At 40.2% G+C, this 16653-nt stretch overlaps 1 protein-coding gene across 1 annotated transcript in view; it reads left to right on the top strand.

The window, feature by feature from the left end:
* The window catches only part of thsd7ba (thrombospondin, type I, domain containing 7Ba), a 187330-nt gene that overhangs the window by 157828 nt on the left and 12849 nt on the right, over positions 1-16653 (top strand). Inside the window, exons 18-24 of the mRNA XM_039819012.1 lie at positions 2522-2655; positions 3833-3989; positions 9610-9754; positions 10305-10420; positions 11267-11384; positions 12901-13046; positions 14392-14560. Of these exons, the coding sequence (XP_039674946.1) occupies positions 2522-2655; positions 3833-3989; positions 9610-9754; positions 10305-10420; positions 11267-11384; positions 12901-13046; positions 14392-14560 (985 nt within the window). The remainder of the gene's footprint in view (positions 1-2521; positions 2656-3832; positions 3990-9609; positions 9755-10304; positions 10421-11266; positions 11385-12900; positions 13047-14391; positions 14561-16653) is intronic.

The raw sequence follows: 16653 nt of genomic DNA, 5'->3' as shown, positions 1-16653 counted from the left end.
TTGGAGAGAGTGCTACATGGATGGAAATCATTTATGTGAAGTGCATTTGGATGATATTCCATCTGCTTTTTAACTGCGGGGACTCAGATTGACATTTCCAAAAGGATGACTTCATTATATGATATTATATCATCTTAAGTGAATGGTCGATAAAGCTTTTAAGAGTGTCCTCAAAGAAATTAAGCCGGGTAAGATCCTTCTTGTATTGCTTATCCCAAAAAAAAGAAATATTTCATTTCAGGGAACAAAAGAGCAAAAGGTAGAGATTGATTGAGATTGCTCATATAGCGTATAACCAACCAGCTGATTCTAACTGATAGCCTATTCCTCTATCCTCTGCGATGACAGCTTTTCGTACATGTGTTTGAACTAAGATGTATTTGGGAGCAAATCCAGTATTATTCTGCTCTGTGTGTCGTAGTGCACCATCTTTAACCTGCCAACAAATGATTAAATATCTATTTGGCACCTTATGTGTTATGGCACTATAACCCATTTGGTAAGTGCTGTGGTCCAATCATTTCTCACTAAACAAATGGTGTCAATGCTCAATAAATAGTTTATATATTGCGGACATTTTTTTCTTCTTCGTGGTAATGAAAATTAGCTGTTAAGCCGAAATTGTGTTTCTACAGTAGGAGTGGATGAAGTGGGAGCAAAGCAGTTGCCAGTTTACCCTGCAAGGGCATCTGCAGGGACAGATGGGAGATGATGAGGGTGTGTAATAGGCATCTGTGTGGTCCGTAGGGGAGGGAATACTCAACACTCATTCTCTCTGAGTAGTCTGCACGCACACACACACACACACACACACACACACACACACACACACACACATACACACACACACACACCTAGACACACACATTTACAGGCACCCATTACAGCCTGTCATAGCTTTTTCCACAAATTGTCCTCTAGAGTATACCTTTTACTGTGGCAGACTGTTACATAGATTGAAAGTAAACATGTGTTTACAGGAGCACTGCGCTGGCTGTTTCCTTTGTTATACAGACATGCTAGAGTTACTGGTTGAGTGGGAAGAAGTGAATTGGCTCAATATCCAGCCAATTACATTCTAAGCTGAAGGGCCTATTGCCATGGTTATTGTTGTTTTTCACACTGCATGCTGTTCTCTCCATATCGTGCATGCGTTTTATTTCAGTATGAATAATATTAAAGTGCCCATATTATGAAAAAATCACTTTTTCTGGGATTTGGGGTGTTCTTTTGTGTCTCTGGTGCTTCCACACACATACAAACTTTGAAAAAAATCCATCCATGCTGTTTTGAGTGAGATACAGTTTCTGAATGTGTCCTGCCTTCAGTCTCCTAGTGAGCTGTTCAAAATCGGCTCGGACTGTGACGTCACAGTCCGAAATGAGCTGGCTAACCACAACCGTTAGCTCGTTAGCATGCTAACCGTTAGCATTAGCATGCTACGTCGTTCTCAATAGCAAAGCACTGCTACAACACACAAGTTCACCATAATCTACAAAAGAACTACTTACATGTGCTCCCTCATTTAGAAGTCTCCCAGCTAATCCTGCCTTGTAACTGACCAAAGTTGGAGAAACAGGCTTTCTTTTACTGTCTCTAGAGTTAGCTAGCTGACATGATCTACATCTGAACTACTGAGCATGTGCGAGTGCAATCAAAGATAGTACAGAAGAAGAAGATGAAAAGAGGTCTCACTCTGTAGCTAAAACAGAAACCAGGTGAAAAGAGGATCTGCAGCAGTGAGAGAGAGCTGTGCAGTACAACAAAAATATCGTGTTTTTTGAAAATTAAACCATGTAAACCTATTCTGGTACAACCTTAAAATACAGTTATGAACCTGAAAATGAGCATAATATGGGCGCTTTTCTTTTCTTCAGTGGTAACATTAACAATGTTAAGTGCCCATCAGTTAGTTCAGAGCCCCGCTACTATTTCTAGTTTGAGGGTTGAACATTTCTTTTATTTCTGATACAGTGTAATCCTGTGCTTATACTCACATGATCCTGATATCAAACTCCAGCATCTTTGGCAAGACCTTAATGATTCTTCTCTTAATTGGGAGTAGTGTTGACTTCAAAATGTCCCAGGGAAGCAATATTCATATACATAACTGCACAAGTGCTTAATGTTAAAAATACATGCAATATGTTGTCTTCTTAAACAGCATGTTGACATGTATAGCTCCTATACCAAGGCAATAACTTATACCTTCATAGATATACTGTATATATATATCTTTTATTGTTAGATGTACCAAATGAAAACAGAAATGAATACTGGTTTTACCATAGAGACCGCTTTAGTGTACAATGAAATGTGAAAGTGTCCCTAATATCTTCCCTAATATATCAAGTATTGTTGATACAGTGTGTGTGTGTTGTGTGCGTGCGTGCTTGCGTTGTGTAACTGATTTGGATGCATGTCCACTTTCTGCTGTTTTTCTATAATCCCTGTGTGTGTCCATTTCCTTGTGTGTATGTGTGTGTCTGTCATGTGTGTGTTCGCACATGCACACATGCAGGTGTACGAGGCAGCACCTTGCCACTTTGAATGCAGCCAATACGAGTGGAGGATCGAGCCCTGGTCCATTTGTACCATCAACACTGTGGACGACCTGCCAGCCTGCGGGGAGGGAGTCCAAAGCCGCAAGATCAGGTCAGTGAGCGGCTTCCGCTTGGCAGACTGCAAGCCTGGCACTGCAACACACAGCGGGAGGGGTAGACTGGCAACGATCCTGTAGCTGGCACTCTCATTGGTCCTGACACTTGCGATGCCAGACAAACAAACAGTCAAAACAAACTACTGCTTCCAATGACAGGAAGCAGTTCCTTTTTGCAGTGCCCTGTTTAGTGGTACTTAAAATAGCTACAGAGGAAAGCAGTGAAGTGTTGACCTCTGTATGTACAGGTGTTGGTTTTGGCTTATGCACCATCGGAAATGTCAAACTGGGCAACGGTGTTATTGTGCACTTAAAAGCAACCAAATGGTCTTGTTTAATATAAGCCTACCTTAAGGTGTCACAGCCACAGATCTAAAACTGGTCCCAATCAACCACGTGGCTGCTGAAAAGGAGCAGACATTTTCAACAAGGTCCTCAATGTGATTGTAGGCCATCCAGAAACTTTTGAATCTATCACGGAATTACAGTGTTTGTAAGAGAAATAATTCTGAATCCAAAAATCAAGTCACATAATCTCCAATATCTCTGCATCGCTTTCACCTAGCCTCGTTCTGTTCAGTTTTTTGCCTGATAGCTAACCAAGCCTTTCCAGAGAGGCATCAGTGCGATTGTAGCCCTTCCAGAAGCTTAGAAATCCGGCCTAGAACTTCATTGACTTTTTTTCACCGCCATCTTGCCTGCTGACTCTTGACTCTTGACTCTTGACTGATGGCTGTGTCAACCAATCACATGAAGTCGCAGAGCCGTACCATATAGAGTACCTAAGAGAAGCCAATGTTGACTATTGCCAAGAAGTCAAACTTAGGTCTCAAGTGTCAAAGTCACATGCTTGGTATATCCAAAAAGGTTTCTCTCCAAAAACCATGGGTATTTGAAGTCATTGGAACAAAACAACCAATGCTGTCATTTATTTAGTAAAAACAGTTAATACACTTTTTGAACGTTTCCATTTTTATACAGCTAAATGTTCAGAGAACCGAGACACACTGTAGAGCCCCTTTAGAAATAAATGAGTTGCAAAATCTCACCTGGGAGAGGAGTGAAATCTATTTTAAGTCAGAAACCTAGAAATATGTTTGGAATCTCAAAAAAAGGACCCAGTTAGGAGTGCCCCAGAGACTAGTTATATAGCTGCATCTGTTCCTCTGCTAGGTGTGTGAAGCAGGAAACAGCGAGTGGGGAGAACAGCACGTTGGGAGACAGTCTGTGTGATCCGGAGGAAATGCCACCAAGAGCCCAGGTCTGCTTTCTGGCCTGCCCCAACGACTGTGTTGTGGCACCCTGGGGACCTTGGAGCAACTGCCCCCTGGTAAGAAGCAATAATCTAGTGACGATTTCTTGGTTGGTTGACAGGTCGTGTGCCAAGTGGGATTATTTATGTGTCCATAATCAACAGCATATATGCAAAGATTTGGGTAAAATGGCTAGATAAGCCACTGGCAATGAGAGATATTGAACAAAGGCTTTTCAGTTGTTTTTTTTAATAACAGCACAGTATGAACCCACCGTGTTTTCAAACAAAAAGTCCAGTCACTGAATCAGTCTTGATATTGCCCTATCTTCATTCTTCTCCAATACAATTATGTCTCACCCTCACCTGTCTTGACGTCTGACTGACACTGATGAAAGATGGAGATCTTGAAAAGACACATCTTACTCCCTGATGTCCTGGAAGGAGAAATTGTCTTTGCAGATGGATAGTGTTAGTGTAAAACAGGGGTAGTTAGTGTAAAATATGCTAGTCCACTGTAATTGGAGATAGTTGTATAGCCCTGGGCCATTCCTGTACTCAGTTGGAATGAGGATGGTGTGCAGTGTGTTCAGGATTGTGATGAGATCAGCAGTGTTGTGGGGTCCGAGGGTGGCACAGTGATGAAGGAAAGCATCCTGGTTAATAACCCTGTGACAGTTCCCCACACTGTCCACATACATTCACAATGGCATGATGGCCAATGATGTTCCTTACCCATAGCCTTGTTTTAATTGAGGCCAACTGTGTCAATAAAAATGCAATTATGGGGGATTGTGTTTAGCTCCAAGACCGTCTAAAACAGAATAAAATCATATAGTATCGAGAATAAATCCATAACAGTTTTTATGGTGAAGCACAAACTGCATTAAAGTTTTGTGTTTACATCATGCTTATAGGATACACTTTGAGTACACAGTTTATCGATTCTTTTAGGTACAATTAGACTTTTGTAACATTCTTCCCCAACCTAGCTGCCAAAAGTGGATGGTTGTGTTTCTTTACCTATTCTATGATTTTCATGGAGCTGATTTTAGGAAACAGACATCCATTTGTGAACAACTCAGTTGCTTCAGGATTACGTCATAGATTTCAAACGGAACAGAAATAAACAGGAAACAAATGGCCCACTCTGACCTGTAAGGCAGGAAAACACATTCAGCATTTATCAACACCACTATGTGTTTTGGAAAATATTAGGCAATATAGGAACTACAGTATTGCTTAAATTGTAGGGCTAAAAATTGTAAAATAATGGTTTGTGTACCTGGGTTTTTTCCTCATAGGTTTCCGAGTTAAAAAAATATCGAACAAATTCTGAAAGAAGAAACACTTAACCGCTCTTTACTTTACCGCTCATAATATTTCAATCAGGAGAGACTTAATTTAGAGTGATATGCGATAAGACCCCATCGTGACATGGCATATTTAGACGAGTAGTGATGCCGTGATTATCTCAGGATATTTCCCCCTGGGGTTTAGACACTGGTGGTGGTGGTGAAGAGAGTTGCTAAAGAAGGCAAGGTCTGTTTGGACTACTAGAGTGAACGCCCACAGAATAACAGCCGGAGAGAGATGAGAATGAATGAGTGAGTAAAGGGAGTCTTCATGACTGAACTAAGCTTCATATTCATATTTAAGAACACATATATTCATAAACTATTTCCTCAAGCTCAGCTTAGGGCAGTTTTCGCTGAATATGAAATGGTCAGGATGAGAATCAACACTTTCAAGTCCAGAGGCCAGACTGTAGCTCCCTATGGGGGGAGAATGTAATTGTCAACTCTAGGTTGGGTTTTGCTAAAGGAGAGGGTGGGGCACAGGACAAACAAGCAAAGCAGTGCAGCCACTAAACTATCCAATGTATCTGAAGAGCTACTCCATTTTTATTGCCCAGAGTGTTTGGGTTTAGTATTGCCAACTTCCCATTTTGTTCATTTTACTCAGTGTTTACTCAGGATTGCAGGATTGGTTCCACAATCGCAAAGAATCCCCAATCCCCTGTATGGGTGTGTGACAGAGACAGAGTGAAAATGTGTGGCAGTATGTTCAATAGTTATGCATAAAAAAAATTGTTCTGAACCTGTTTCTAATCTGTCAAGAGCTAAAGGCGCAGTAGAGCATGCAGATGAAAGGATCTGCATGTGCATGGTTGTGTGGAAACATTAGGGGCAAAATGACTGCAGCTGATTCATGAGCCTCACTCAAAGGTCCCTCATTAGGAGCTGACAGTGATTGAGGTGCATGGCGTGATGCGTCAGGAGCAGAGGGACAAATGCAGCTCAACAAAAAGACCTTCATCAGTAGAATCTTTCCTCTTCCCTCAGAGCTGACAGTTCCTCCACATACCACATTTTCCTTTGCTTCTCTGTTCACGGATGTCCATAACCATGTAGTGGGACTTGAGTGATTTGCATGCTACCAATGTGTTAAATGTGGCACTCTTACAGTTCTCATAATTAATCACTCAATTAATATTTTTTTTTTTTATTGTCTTCATCTGCCTTCAACTGCCCCACCTAAAAGTCAATATTGCAGTGAATTCAGCTTTCTGCCAGTTTACCTTTGCAGGATAATTCAGACTTTCAGCCGGAAAACCCATCCAGCAGTAACCGTATGTGTCAAATAATGTTGAATTCCATTCAAACAGGTGTCCTAGTTCTTTCCAATGCCTCAAGTGGGGGATAAAAGAGGATGTTTATACAGATTTGTGTCACTAAATGTGCATTACATTTACCCTAAAAGCTCAGCCTGTTAATACCAAAGTATTAACACCTTGTCTAAAAACAAAACAAAAAAAACACCGTACTCTGACATTAAAAATGTTAACTGGAGCTTCATTACATAAATTTAGGATACTTTTTCATAATTATTAGATATGCTATATCATAAGTATAAGATAATACATCATAGTTGTATAGATAATGTGTCATTTTAAAAGAAAATAAATACTTTTTTTTTTTACATTATTATTACATGTCATTTAGCTGATGCTTTTATCCAAAGCGGTTTTGTATTTTCAAGAGCAGAAATGGGTTGATAAAGGTCGAAAAAACATTATTGATGAGTAAGTTATTTAAAATAATTATAGAGAGCTAGATTACTTAATTTATCGTTCCATGCCCACCATGACACAGAAAGACTTCCGGGTTGTTGGCCAATTACACCAGGTTATCACAGTGAAACTTGCTGCCATAGACTAATTTTACATTACATGTAAAACATAATTATGTAAAAAGGGTTAGGGTGATGACGTTTCGCTGGCAAAAGAGGTGTAATGAGGCTTGGGTCTTCATATTTATTTTTCAAGTTGGATTTAGCATACATGTTGTTATACAGATTTTAGGTGGCTTGTAATTGCCTTTAGTTCTTTCCTGCCAGAAGAGGCTTAAAGTGTGCTTTGACAGTGTGGAAAGTAAAGGCCTAATTTACAAATTGCAATGGTTTTCCTAAATATGTAACATTCAAGTTTTTATATCACTTAATTGACATTTTTAATTCATGTATTGTAATTTAAATGGTTCAAGTGGGTCATGAAGAGACAATGATCACAGTACTTTTATATCATAAATAGACCTTTTTTCAAAAACAGGAAATTGATTTTGCAAGAGTTCAGTTCAGTTGTATTTATATAGCACGTTTAAAAACAACCATAGTTGACCAAAGTGCTTAACAAGCCCAAAAAACCCAAAATGATAATATACACAAACATTACACAATACACAATACAAAATAACCAACAGTAGAAAAAGGTCAAGGTATCAAAGCTCAACTTGAATTGAAAACCAACGAATAGTAGTGGGTCTTGGCAAGGACTTGAACGTTTCAACGGTCCGAGATGTTCTTATATGAATCGGTAAACTATTCCAGAGGTTTGGAGCCGCCACTGCAAAGGCTCGGTCACCTTTATTTTTTAACCTGGATCTGGGCACATCGAGGAGCATCTGATTGGAAGACCTCAGTTCTTCGACAGGTGTGCGGACATGTAAAAGCTCCAATAAATAAGAAGGCGACAACCCATTTAAAATCTTTAAAAAAAGCAATACAAGTTTAAAAATCAATCCTGAAACAGACAGGAAGCCAGTGGAGCGTTGCCAAAACTTGTTTAATGTGGTCGCGCTTTTTGGTCCCGGTTAAAAGTCGAGCTGCTTCGTTCCTTACTAACTGGAACCGACGAATGGATGACTGATCCAATCCAACATACAATAGCCGCTTTCCGACCGGAGGGATTTTTGCAGTTCCTAGAACATACAATTCCTAGAACTCTTCTTTTCTCATGTTCCGACTGGACCAATTTGGGGATTTTTAAGTTCCTCTGGCAGTTCCTGTAACTCTTTCAGCTCCTACTTCAGGGCACGGTCTTTTTGCTGTTCCCTTTTCAGCATAGGGACCTAGGTCAAAGAGGGTCGGGTTTCCGGTACAAACAGACCAACAACGGGACAATTTTAACAATTTTCGCCATCTTATTCATCACTAAATTCAATTCTGACAACGTTTTAGGCGAGGAAACATTTCGAATATTATATATATATATATTTCGAATAGACAATTTGCTTCAAAGTTTTCGGAGGTGAGAAGCTCCATGAAGTGAGGCGAAAGTCGGCAGGCGCCTGCCCCGGCCGCTAGCTCGTCGCTCGGCCATGACTGGCTCAGAGACCCCGCTGTAAGCTGGAGGTCTCTCAGACCGCTCTCGTAAATAAGAGGCTTTTATTTCGCCGTTGACAGTTCGTTTGTTTAAATATCACAACACATTTCCATCATAAGATTAACAGGAACCTGTGGTTAACTGTCTTTCCGGAATTAAACTCCACAATCGTGCCCTGCGGGCTTGACAACCTTGCTGTGGGCCGTCACGCACATACACACACACAACGCACACACACACACACACACAACACAGACAGACACACACACGTCCACAACTCAGCTGGCAGAGGCGGGGGAGAGAGAGATACCCATTTCTCTTCGGGAGACTTGTTTAAATTATGACAAATATTCTATATACATTAGATTTAGTATTTAGTTCATACTTTTTTGGTGTATTTGTTTTCTGATTTTAACGCCATAAAGACCGTTGCCGTGCTTGCATTACTCCCTTACCCCTCCTATAGTCCCTATGGCCACTTGGCCAGTGCGAACGCAAATGGAAAAAACGGTTTTGGGGGAGAGTAGTTAGTAGAACTGCTTAGAAGTGGACTTTTCCTATAACTACGTTCCTGTCACTACTTGGTCGGAAAGCGGCTAAAGAGTTACAGTAGTCTAATCGAGACGTAATAAATGCATGTGTGACTCTTTCGAAGTTTTTGCGTAGCAGGTAGGACCTTAGCCAACAGTCTCAGCTGGAAGAAACTGGCTTTAACAACAGAACTAATCTGTTTGTCAAATTTAAAAGCGCTGTCAAAAATCACACCAAGATTCTTGGTAAAAGGATGAATATGGGAACCTAAAGTACCAAGAGCATCTACACAGGCACTAAAATGTTCAGCACGACCAAACACAACAATTTCAATCAGTGAAAAAGAGCAACAACTGCAGCACAAATTTTAATTTCAGTTTCTTTGGCTAGCTGAAGGACCCCTCGAATTCAATCTGCTACATCCTATCCCCCTCATCCCTGAAAATAAACCTGCATACTTGACAATGACATGTTTTTTTTGTTGATGCTGTTATTGTTGTGCAGCAATGTGACCAAGGAACAGCAAGGAACAGAAGCAGACACATCCTCCGCCTCCCAGCCTCAGAAAACTCGGCCTGCCCAGAGCTAGTCCAGTCAGAGCCCTGCATCCTCAACAGCACCTGCTTCTCCTACCAGTACACAGTGTCAGGTAGGACGATCTGCACATCAGGTCCAAGCTAGAATAAATGAGCTAGTGAGACTGATGTAGGGTATCCACGGATATCCCGTCCACTCCGCTCTGCATCGGCCAATCTGCTTGCTGCTCCCTCACTGCAAGGGACACCTAATCACTCATCCAAATCCCAACTGTTTGCTGTCCTGGCTCCTAAATGGTGGAGCGAGCTCCCCATGGACGTCAGGACAGCTGAAAGTCTACACATCTTCCCCCGCAGGCTAACAACATGTCTCTTCTGACTGCACATTGGCTAAGAAGATGATGGTGCACTTACATATGGCAATTTGTATTTTGGCTTATTTGAAGCTATTGTAATTCTATGTGATTCTCGCTGTTCTGAGTACCTTCATGGTTGAATGCACTTATTGGAAGTCACTTTGGATAAAAGTGTCAGCTAAATACAATGTAATGTCTGTCTGTGTGTGTGTGTGTGTGTGTGTGTGTGTGTGTGTGTGTGTGTGTGTGTGTGTGTGTGTGTGTGTGTGTGTGTGTGTGTGTGCATGTGTCTGTGTGTGTGTTGCAGACTGGAGTACATGCCAGCTGAGTGAAAATGCCATCTGTGGTCACGGTTCACGGCTGCGTCTCGTGGACTGTATTCGCAGCGATGGCAAGATTGTGGAGTTGCAGAAGTGCGAGCAGGTAATTACAGCCTAGTCAGACCTTAAGTTCATAATGACACACCGCAGTTTAAAATGATGACTGTACAGTTATAGTTAAAGAAAAACCATGTTTGACAGTCATATAGTTATTGTGTAAATATTTTGTCACTATGCACAGGGAGCTATGAGCTGAGATGATAGGAAATGTTAACCAATGCAGATGGGGATGAGCGAACAGGAAGTGAAGTGTGCCAAATGACAGAGAAAATTGGAATATTGTACTTCAAAATTGTTAGGGGAGTATGAAGTATTGATTAATGCAGCATCACTCCACTTCCTCTTCTGTTCCCACTGGCTTATACATTATTGAAAGCTCAGTTGTCCTATTTGTTAAAGTGAAAAGGTTGTGTCTAATCTCTTAACACCTTTATGTCTCACTCAGCAGTTTGCCACCAAGCCAAATCCAACTTCATTTCATTGCTTTGACTTAAATGCGCAAAGATAGATGGTGGTGTTGAAGATGCTGCAAGTTACTGTAAATTCAATAACAGTGGTGGGTTGCAAACTGGATATCAGTTTTGTTGCACAACCTGCAGTTAACTTCTGGTATATCCAGAATCATATTACACTATTGAGTGAAGGGGTTTTATGGGGATGAAGGCTGTAATGCTGTTGCCTCTGTGTTAAGTATAATGTACATTAACAATGTGATTCCCTCAATAAAACTTTAAGGAATGTAGCTCAATAACATTTGAAGCGGGACATCTCTACTGTCCTGAAATGAACTGCAGCCTATTTAAAATATGGAAATTTGGGTGCTTCCTTTTTCTTGTTAGTGGAAATAATTAGCTAGCCCTCCTCACAGCTCTGCTCTTGTTTTCTGCAGTTTGGGCTGATCAACAAGTACAAGCTGTCAGAGAGCTGCGTGGTTGACTGTCCTATCAGCTGTATGCTCTCTGACTGGTCGCCGTGGGCGGAATGTTCCCACACCTGTGGTAACCAAGGTAAACAAATGTGCAAACAAACTTAACTCCAACCAATGGGAACACCAACCTGATAAACAGACACAGAGTCAGCCACATGTGCAGCGCCTCATTATTTCTTCTACTCAGGGATTCATCAAGATGTTGAATTGTGCATGAATACATTTAAATGTTTTAAAATATTTAAGAGTATGTGTAATTCAAAGCCTTATTATACAGAGAAACAGAGTGCTGAGTTTTTTTTTCTCAATAATGTATACATTAATATTCCCACTTATCATTCTGTACGAAGCCCATTTTTCTTAATTAACACGGGCAACTTTGCTTTATGAGGTCAGATTATAAGAACAGCAAGTTCATTTAAACTCAATTTTATACAGCTCACCTTTATGGACGTCATAAATGATTCAGTGTTCCTAAATAAAATATATACCCTTCGTCTGCATGATTTCAAAAATGCAATTAGTAATCACAAACCTGTGGCATGCTCGTTATCACTTTGAGAAAGCCATGTTATAACCTCATGCAATATACAAAAGTTAATGATTTAACCTGGATGCATACATTGTTTCTTGGGCCCCTGGAGAGAAAACTTGTTATTCTCTTAATTAGGCAGACACAACAGTATATTTTCATTTTAAGTTGTCGTTTTCATTCCAATAAGCTCACACTTACACAAGCCTTTAACTGGGGATTTCAACTCAAGACTCTCTGTCTCCCTCTGCTCTATCAATGTTGCTGCAACTCTGTTTCTGCCACTCTCTGTTCATTTTCACACATTGGGAAACACATTGCTGTGCGCTTGCATGCGTGTTTGTCCATCGTCAATCGTCTTGATCGATCGGATGCGATCGTTCCTCAGATGTTTGCGGTTAATGTTTGCTTTGTTGTGCGCAGATGGAGAAACGACCTTTTCTTTTTTTCGGCGGGCTGGCGCGCACACGGAGCTCAGCATCTCCCCTGGCATAACACAAACACACAGCTTCTGTCTTAACTGGATGGCTGATGGAGGCCATGTCTTTACCGAACCTCACAGGACCCAGACATTGAGCTGTTACAGCATAGCAAACCCTCTCTGTGGCCAATCCATTTCCCAAACTTTCCCTTCCAGCCATTCTTAATGGCTCACTTGAACAAAGCACTTGAGTAGGAAAGTATTATATCTGATTATAAAGTGGCATAGTGACGCAGATGTATGGTGCTTATTCCTCTCTGTCACAAGGAAAACATTTCTAAAGAGAAGGCGCAGGATTATCATTCATATCATCATTCATTTCAGCCACTCGTTTTTTAACTGTAGTTTAAGGTTGCCTTAGGTTGCATTTATTTCACTCACCCTGACTCACATGTAGTTGTATCCCATGTTTGTCATTTGTTTGGCCCTGAATGTCACTATGCATGAGAATCATACATAAAAAGGCAAAAAGACCATTCAGCTTGAACATGAGAGCTCCATACATACAGTTGTCAAATGTCCTTGGGCCTCCTCTGCTCTATTTGTTCTTCCCAACGGTGTGTCGGCCTTGATGTTCTGCAGGTCAGTTTCTGCGCACCCGGAGAATTCTGCAGGAGGCTAATGAGGAAGGTCGGCCCTGTCCCAACCAGCTCACCCAGATCAAGCCTTGTCCCATAAAGCCTTGCTATACGTGGAGGCTGAGTGACTGGTCCCCATGCACCGTCGAGGTATGGCATGCACTGTAAATGGTTGTTTGGAGGTTACGATGTTCTTCCTCCATATAAAGTCATCATGTACTTACCAAGGGTGCCCAGTGCCCAGTGCAAAAAAAAAAAATTATTGTTTCGGGTTTTGTTAATCGTCAATTTTGCTCTGACTCAGTTGTTTTACATATTTGCAGTTTGGAATGTCATCACACTGAACTGCCACATTTCGTAAAGGTACCCTGTGGAGTTTTTGACCACTAGTAGCGCTATGGAGCAATGTTTTGGATGGAACCTTGTATGCATTTCAGCCAATTGTTTTACACTATTTCACTGACCTACAGGTGGTGAGAAAAGAAGATTGCGGTCAAGTAAACATGAATGTAGAGCTGGGCGATATGGAGAAAATCAGATATCACGATATTCTTGTCCTAATACCTCGATATAGATATTGTGGCGATATTCTAGGGTTGGCAATTGGTGCTTTAACAAAATATCTTCTCAATGACATTTTAGATAAATAATCTTCAGTATGTAGATATAATGACTAAGTGGGTAAAGGTAAAAATAATAGAAGAGCTAGAACAGTCTGGTAACAGAAAATGACATTTCTTTACTGTAATGTAGCCTTTAAAACCAGGAAAAGACACCACTTATGCCATATTACGATATCCAAAATCTAAGACAATATCTAGTCTCATATCACGATATCGATATAATATCGATATATTGCCCAGCCCTACATGAATGTAAACAATGCCAGTTTTAAACCTTTTCAAAGACGGAAATGCATTCAACACATTGTTACACACAATGTGTCTTGGTGAGTAACACTGAATGTAAGCACAAACTTTGTTGACGAGAAATTCCACAGGGCACCTGAAACCTCTTAAAATGTGAAAGTTAAGTTAAGCAGACAAGTGTTAAAACCCAGAAAATGGTATGTTCTCCTCAACATCCCAAGGATGGTAGAGAAAATATGTGTGATATTTTCACAAAGATTGGAAAAAAAATAGCTCCATTAAGTTATATAGTAGATATTCCATGGAGTCCAGTGTGAACCAGTTGTTAGTAATTCTGAAGTTACAGAGGAGCAACACACAACTCTCTTTCTCATTCTTTTGAGTCACCAGTCCGTATTGTTGGACTGGTGACTCAACTGCATGAAAACATTAAGGCAGTGGGTGGGTGGAGAACACTAAGAAGTACTGACACAGCATTGAAAGTACTACAGTACATCACAGCATGTCTTTGCAAAATGTTCCTCATATGCAAACAAGTCACATAGAACTTTTGTAGAAAAATGATGGTGAGGAAACATCTGTTGGTAAATCTTACAAAGATCACATTTGTATGTGCGCTCATGCAGGGTGCAGAGTGTGGTGAGGGGCTTCGGAGAAGGAGCCTGTCATGTGTCGTCAATAGGGGAAACTGGCCTGAGTCTCCTCCGCAGCCAGTGGACGAGGAACTTTGTGGAGACAAACTGAGGCAGCATATCCAACAGGAGATGGAGCAGCCCTGCTTCGTCCCCTGCCCAGGTAAAGCTGCATTCAGATATACTGGATTAACATCAAATGTATCGACGTATGTGATGTTATTATTGATGTAATTGCATGAAAAATACAGTACATTATTATTTCCTAATCAGCTTAAATAGAGCAAAACTACACAATGGCATGAATTATTTATTACTGTCATCATCTTGGATTCATAACGCCAATAATTATTTGACCTGGGTCACTTCATTATCAATAATAATCTTGTTTTTGAATTTGCGTCAATCTGCCAATACACTGTCCCCTCTCCCAATTGGTTGACATTTTCAGCTGCTAAATAATTATTGCAAAATCAATAAAAGTCATACATTAACTAATGACCCATTTATCCCTACATTATCTGGTCAAACACTTGCAATAACAATGTCGACTTGGATAGAAGAAAGATCATGTTTTATTAATACAGTTCCTGAGAGCATCAATGCTACAAAAGTCAATACTGAATAACAAAAAAAAAAAGTGAGACAGGTTTTACAATGAAGTACTTAACACTAATGATTTCTTACACCACATAATGTAACAACCCAGAAATACATAAAGAGTGAAAAATCATCCTGTGCTAACTGGTGGGGCAACATGAAAATGATGGACTGTATGTTGTCCCTCTACAAGCCAAATCAGCTACTGAAGTCATGAACCTCATCATAATTTTACACTACTTAATTTGACACCTGTAAAAAGACAGTCAGCAACTTATATCCACCAGCCTCCAGAAAAGCAAATCATGTTTACTTTGAGTTCCTGAATCAAAATCTAAAGGGAAACAATTGGCCCATCATCTTAAAAATAAGAAGATTTGTCTCATATGCCATAAAATAAATATTAACTCATTTAATTAGCCATTTAATTAGACAATGACAACCAGCCTAAACTGATTGGCTGTTGATTATGCCCATTATATGTCTGTGTTATAAAAGCTACAGGAGATGTGTTAAAGCATATAATTTAGCAAAACTGCATGAAAACATTAAGGCAGTGTGTGGGTGGAAAACACTACAAAGTACTGACACAGAATTTAAAGTACTACAGTAGATCACTTACTTTAGCATTATGCCCTGTAAAATATTCCAATGTCAGCTCAACATACATACATACATACATACTGTACATACATGTCTTTATGTAATTTCTAACATCACTATAATATCTTAAAATATCCCTACAGTAACTTACGATATTTCTCTGCCATCAACATTGTATTTGTGCCTCGTGGCTTTATACGGCTTTATGTTAGTGTCTCAAATTTTATAGTAACATATGTTGTTTAATGGGGACTTGGTTTGCCTGTCACAGGTGTTTCGATCTTAGACAAATTACGCCCCTAAACTGCATAATTTCCTAGGATCCTCTTTCCTGGTCAATAACTACTAAGTAAATCAGGTGCTAATTACACAGAGATTACACATAAAATGTGAATGAATGGTCCTGCATGTCCGTGTGCTTAAATCTATCTAGCAGTACAGCACTGTACAGCCGCAGCCACAGTCTCCTCCATTGTTTAAGTAGACAATGAACCGTGTAATGCCTAATTCAGGCTTGATGAGGATCATCCACTTTACTGGCTCCAGCATATCAAAATTAAAAAGTATAGACAAAAAGAAAATGTAACCTTTTTAGACATTTTGAAATGTAGTGAAACATTGAAATCAAACACAGTCTTCTGTAACACAGTGCTTTTAATTGATAATTTTGACAAGGAAATTAGAGACCCATAGCATGAAGCATTGCCATGGTTTTTCAGTTATATTTGGTCTATCTTACCATTATAAAAATCACCACAGCAACAAGAAGCCAGCAGATCGTAGTTGACTGACATCCCATGATGCCCACTGGTGTTTTTTTTTTTATTATCCATTTCTGGGCCTCAGTGTGAATGTAGCATTTGCCATAAGCAAGGGAGCTGCTGGCCAGCTGGCAGCGATGACCTGCTTCACTTGTCACTTGTCTGGCTTTCCACATTAAAAAAATCTATAATGAAACTTTATGGTTCTTCGGCACATTAAGTCGGCGTTCAAGCCAGCTACATAAATAACATATTGTATCAGATTTTTTTTGTCCTTTTTCAAAGAGAAACA

The sequence above is a fragment of the Perca fluviatilis genome, chromosome 12 (assembly GCF_010015445.1).
Source record: "Perca fluviatilis chromosome 12, GENO_Pfluv_1.0, whole genome shotgun sequence".
NCBI classification, from domain to species: domain Eukaryota; kingdom Metazoa; phylum Chordata; class Actinopteri; order Perciformes; family Percidae; genus Perca; species Perca fluviatilis.
The sequence above is the reverse complement of the archived record's forward strand: the minus strand, read 5'-3'. Positions and strand labels throughout refer to the sequence as shown.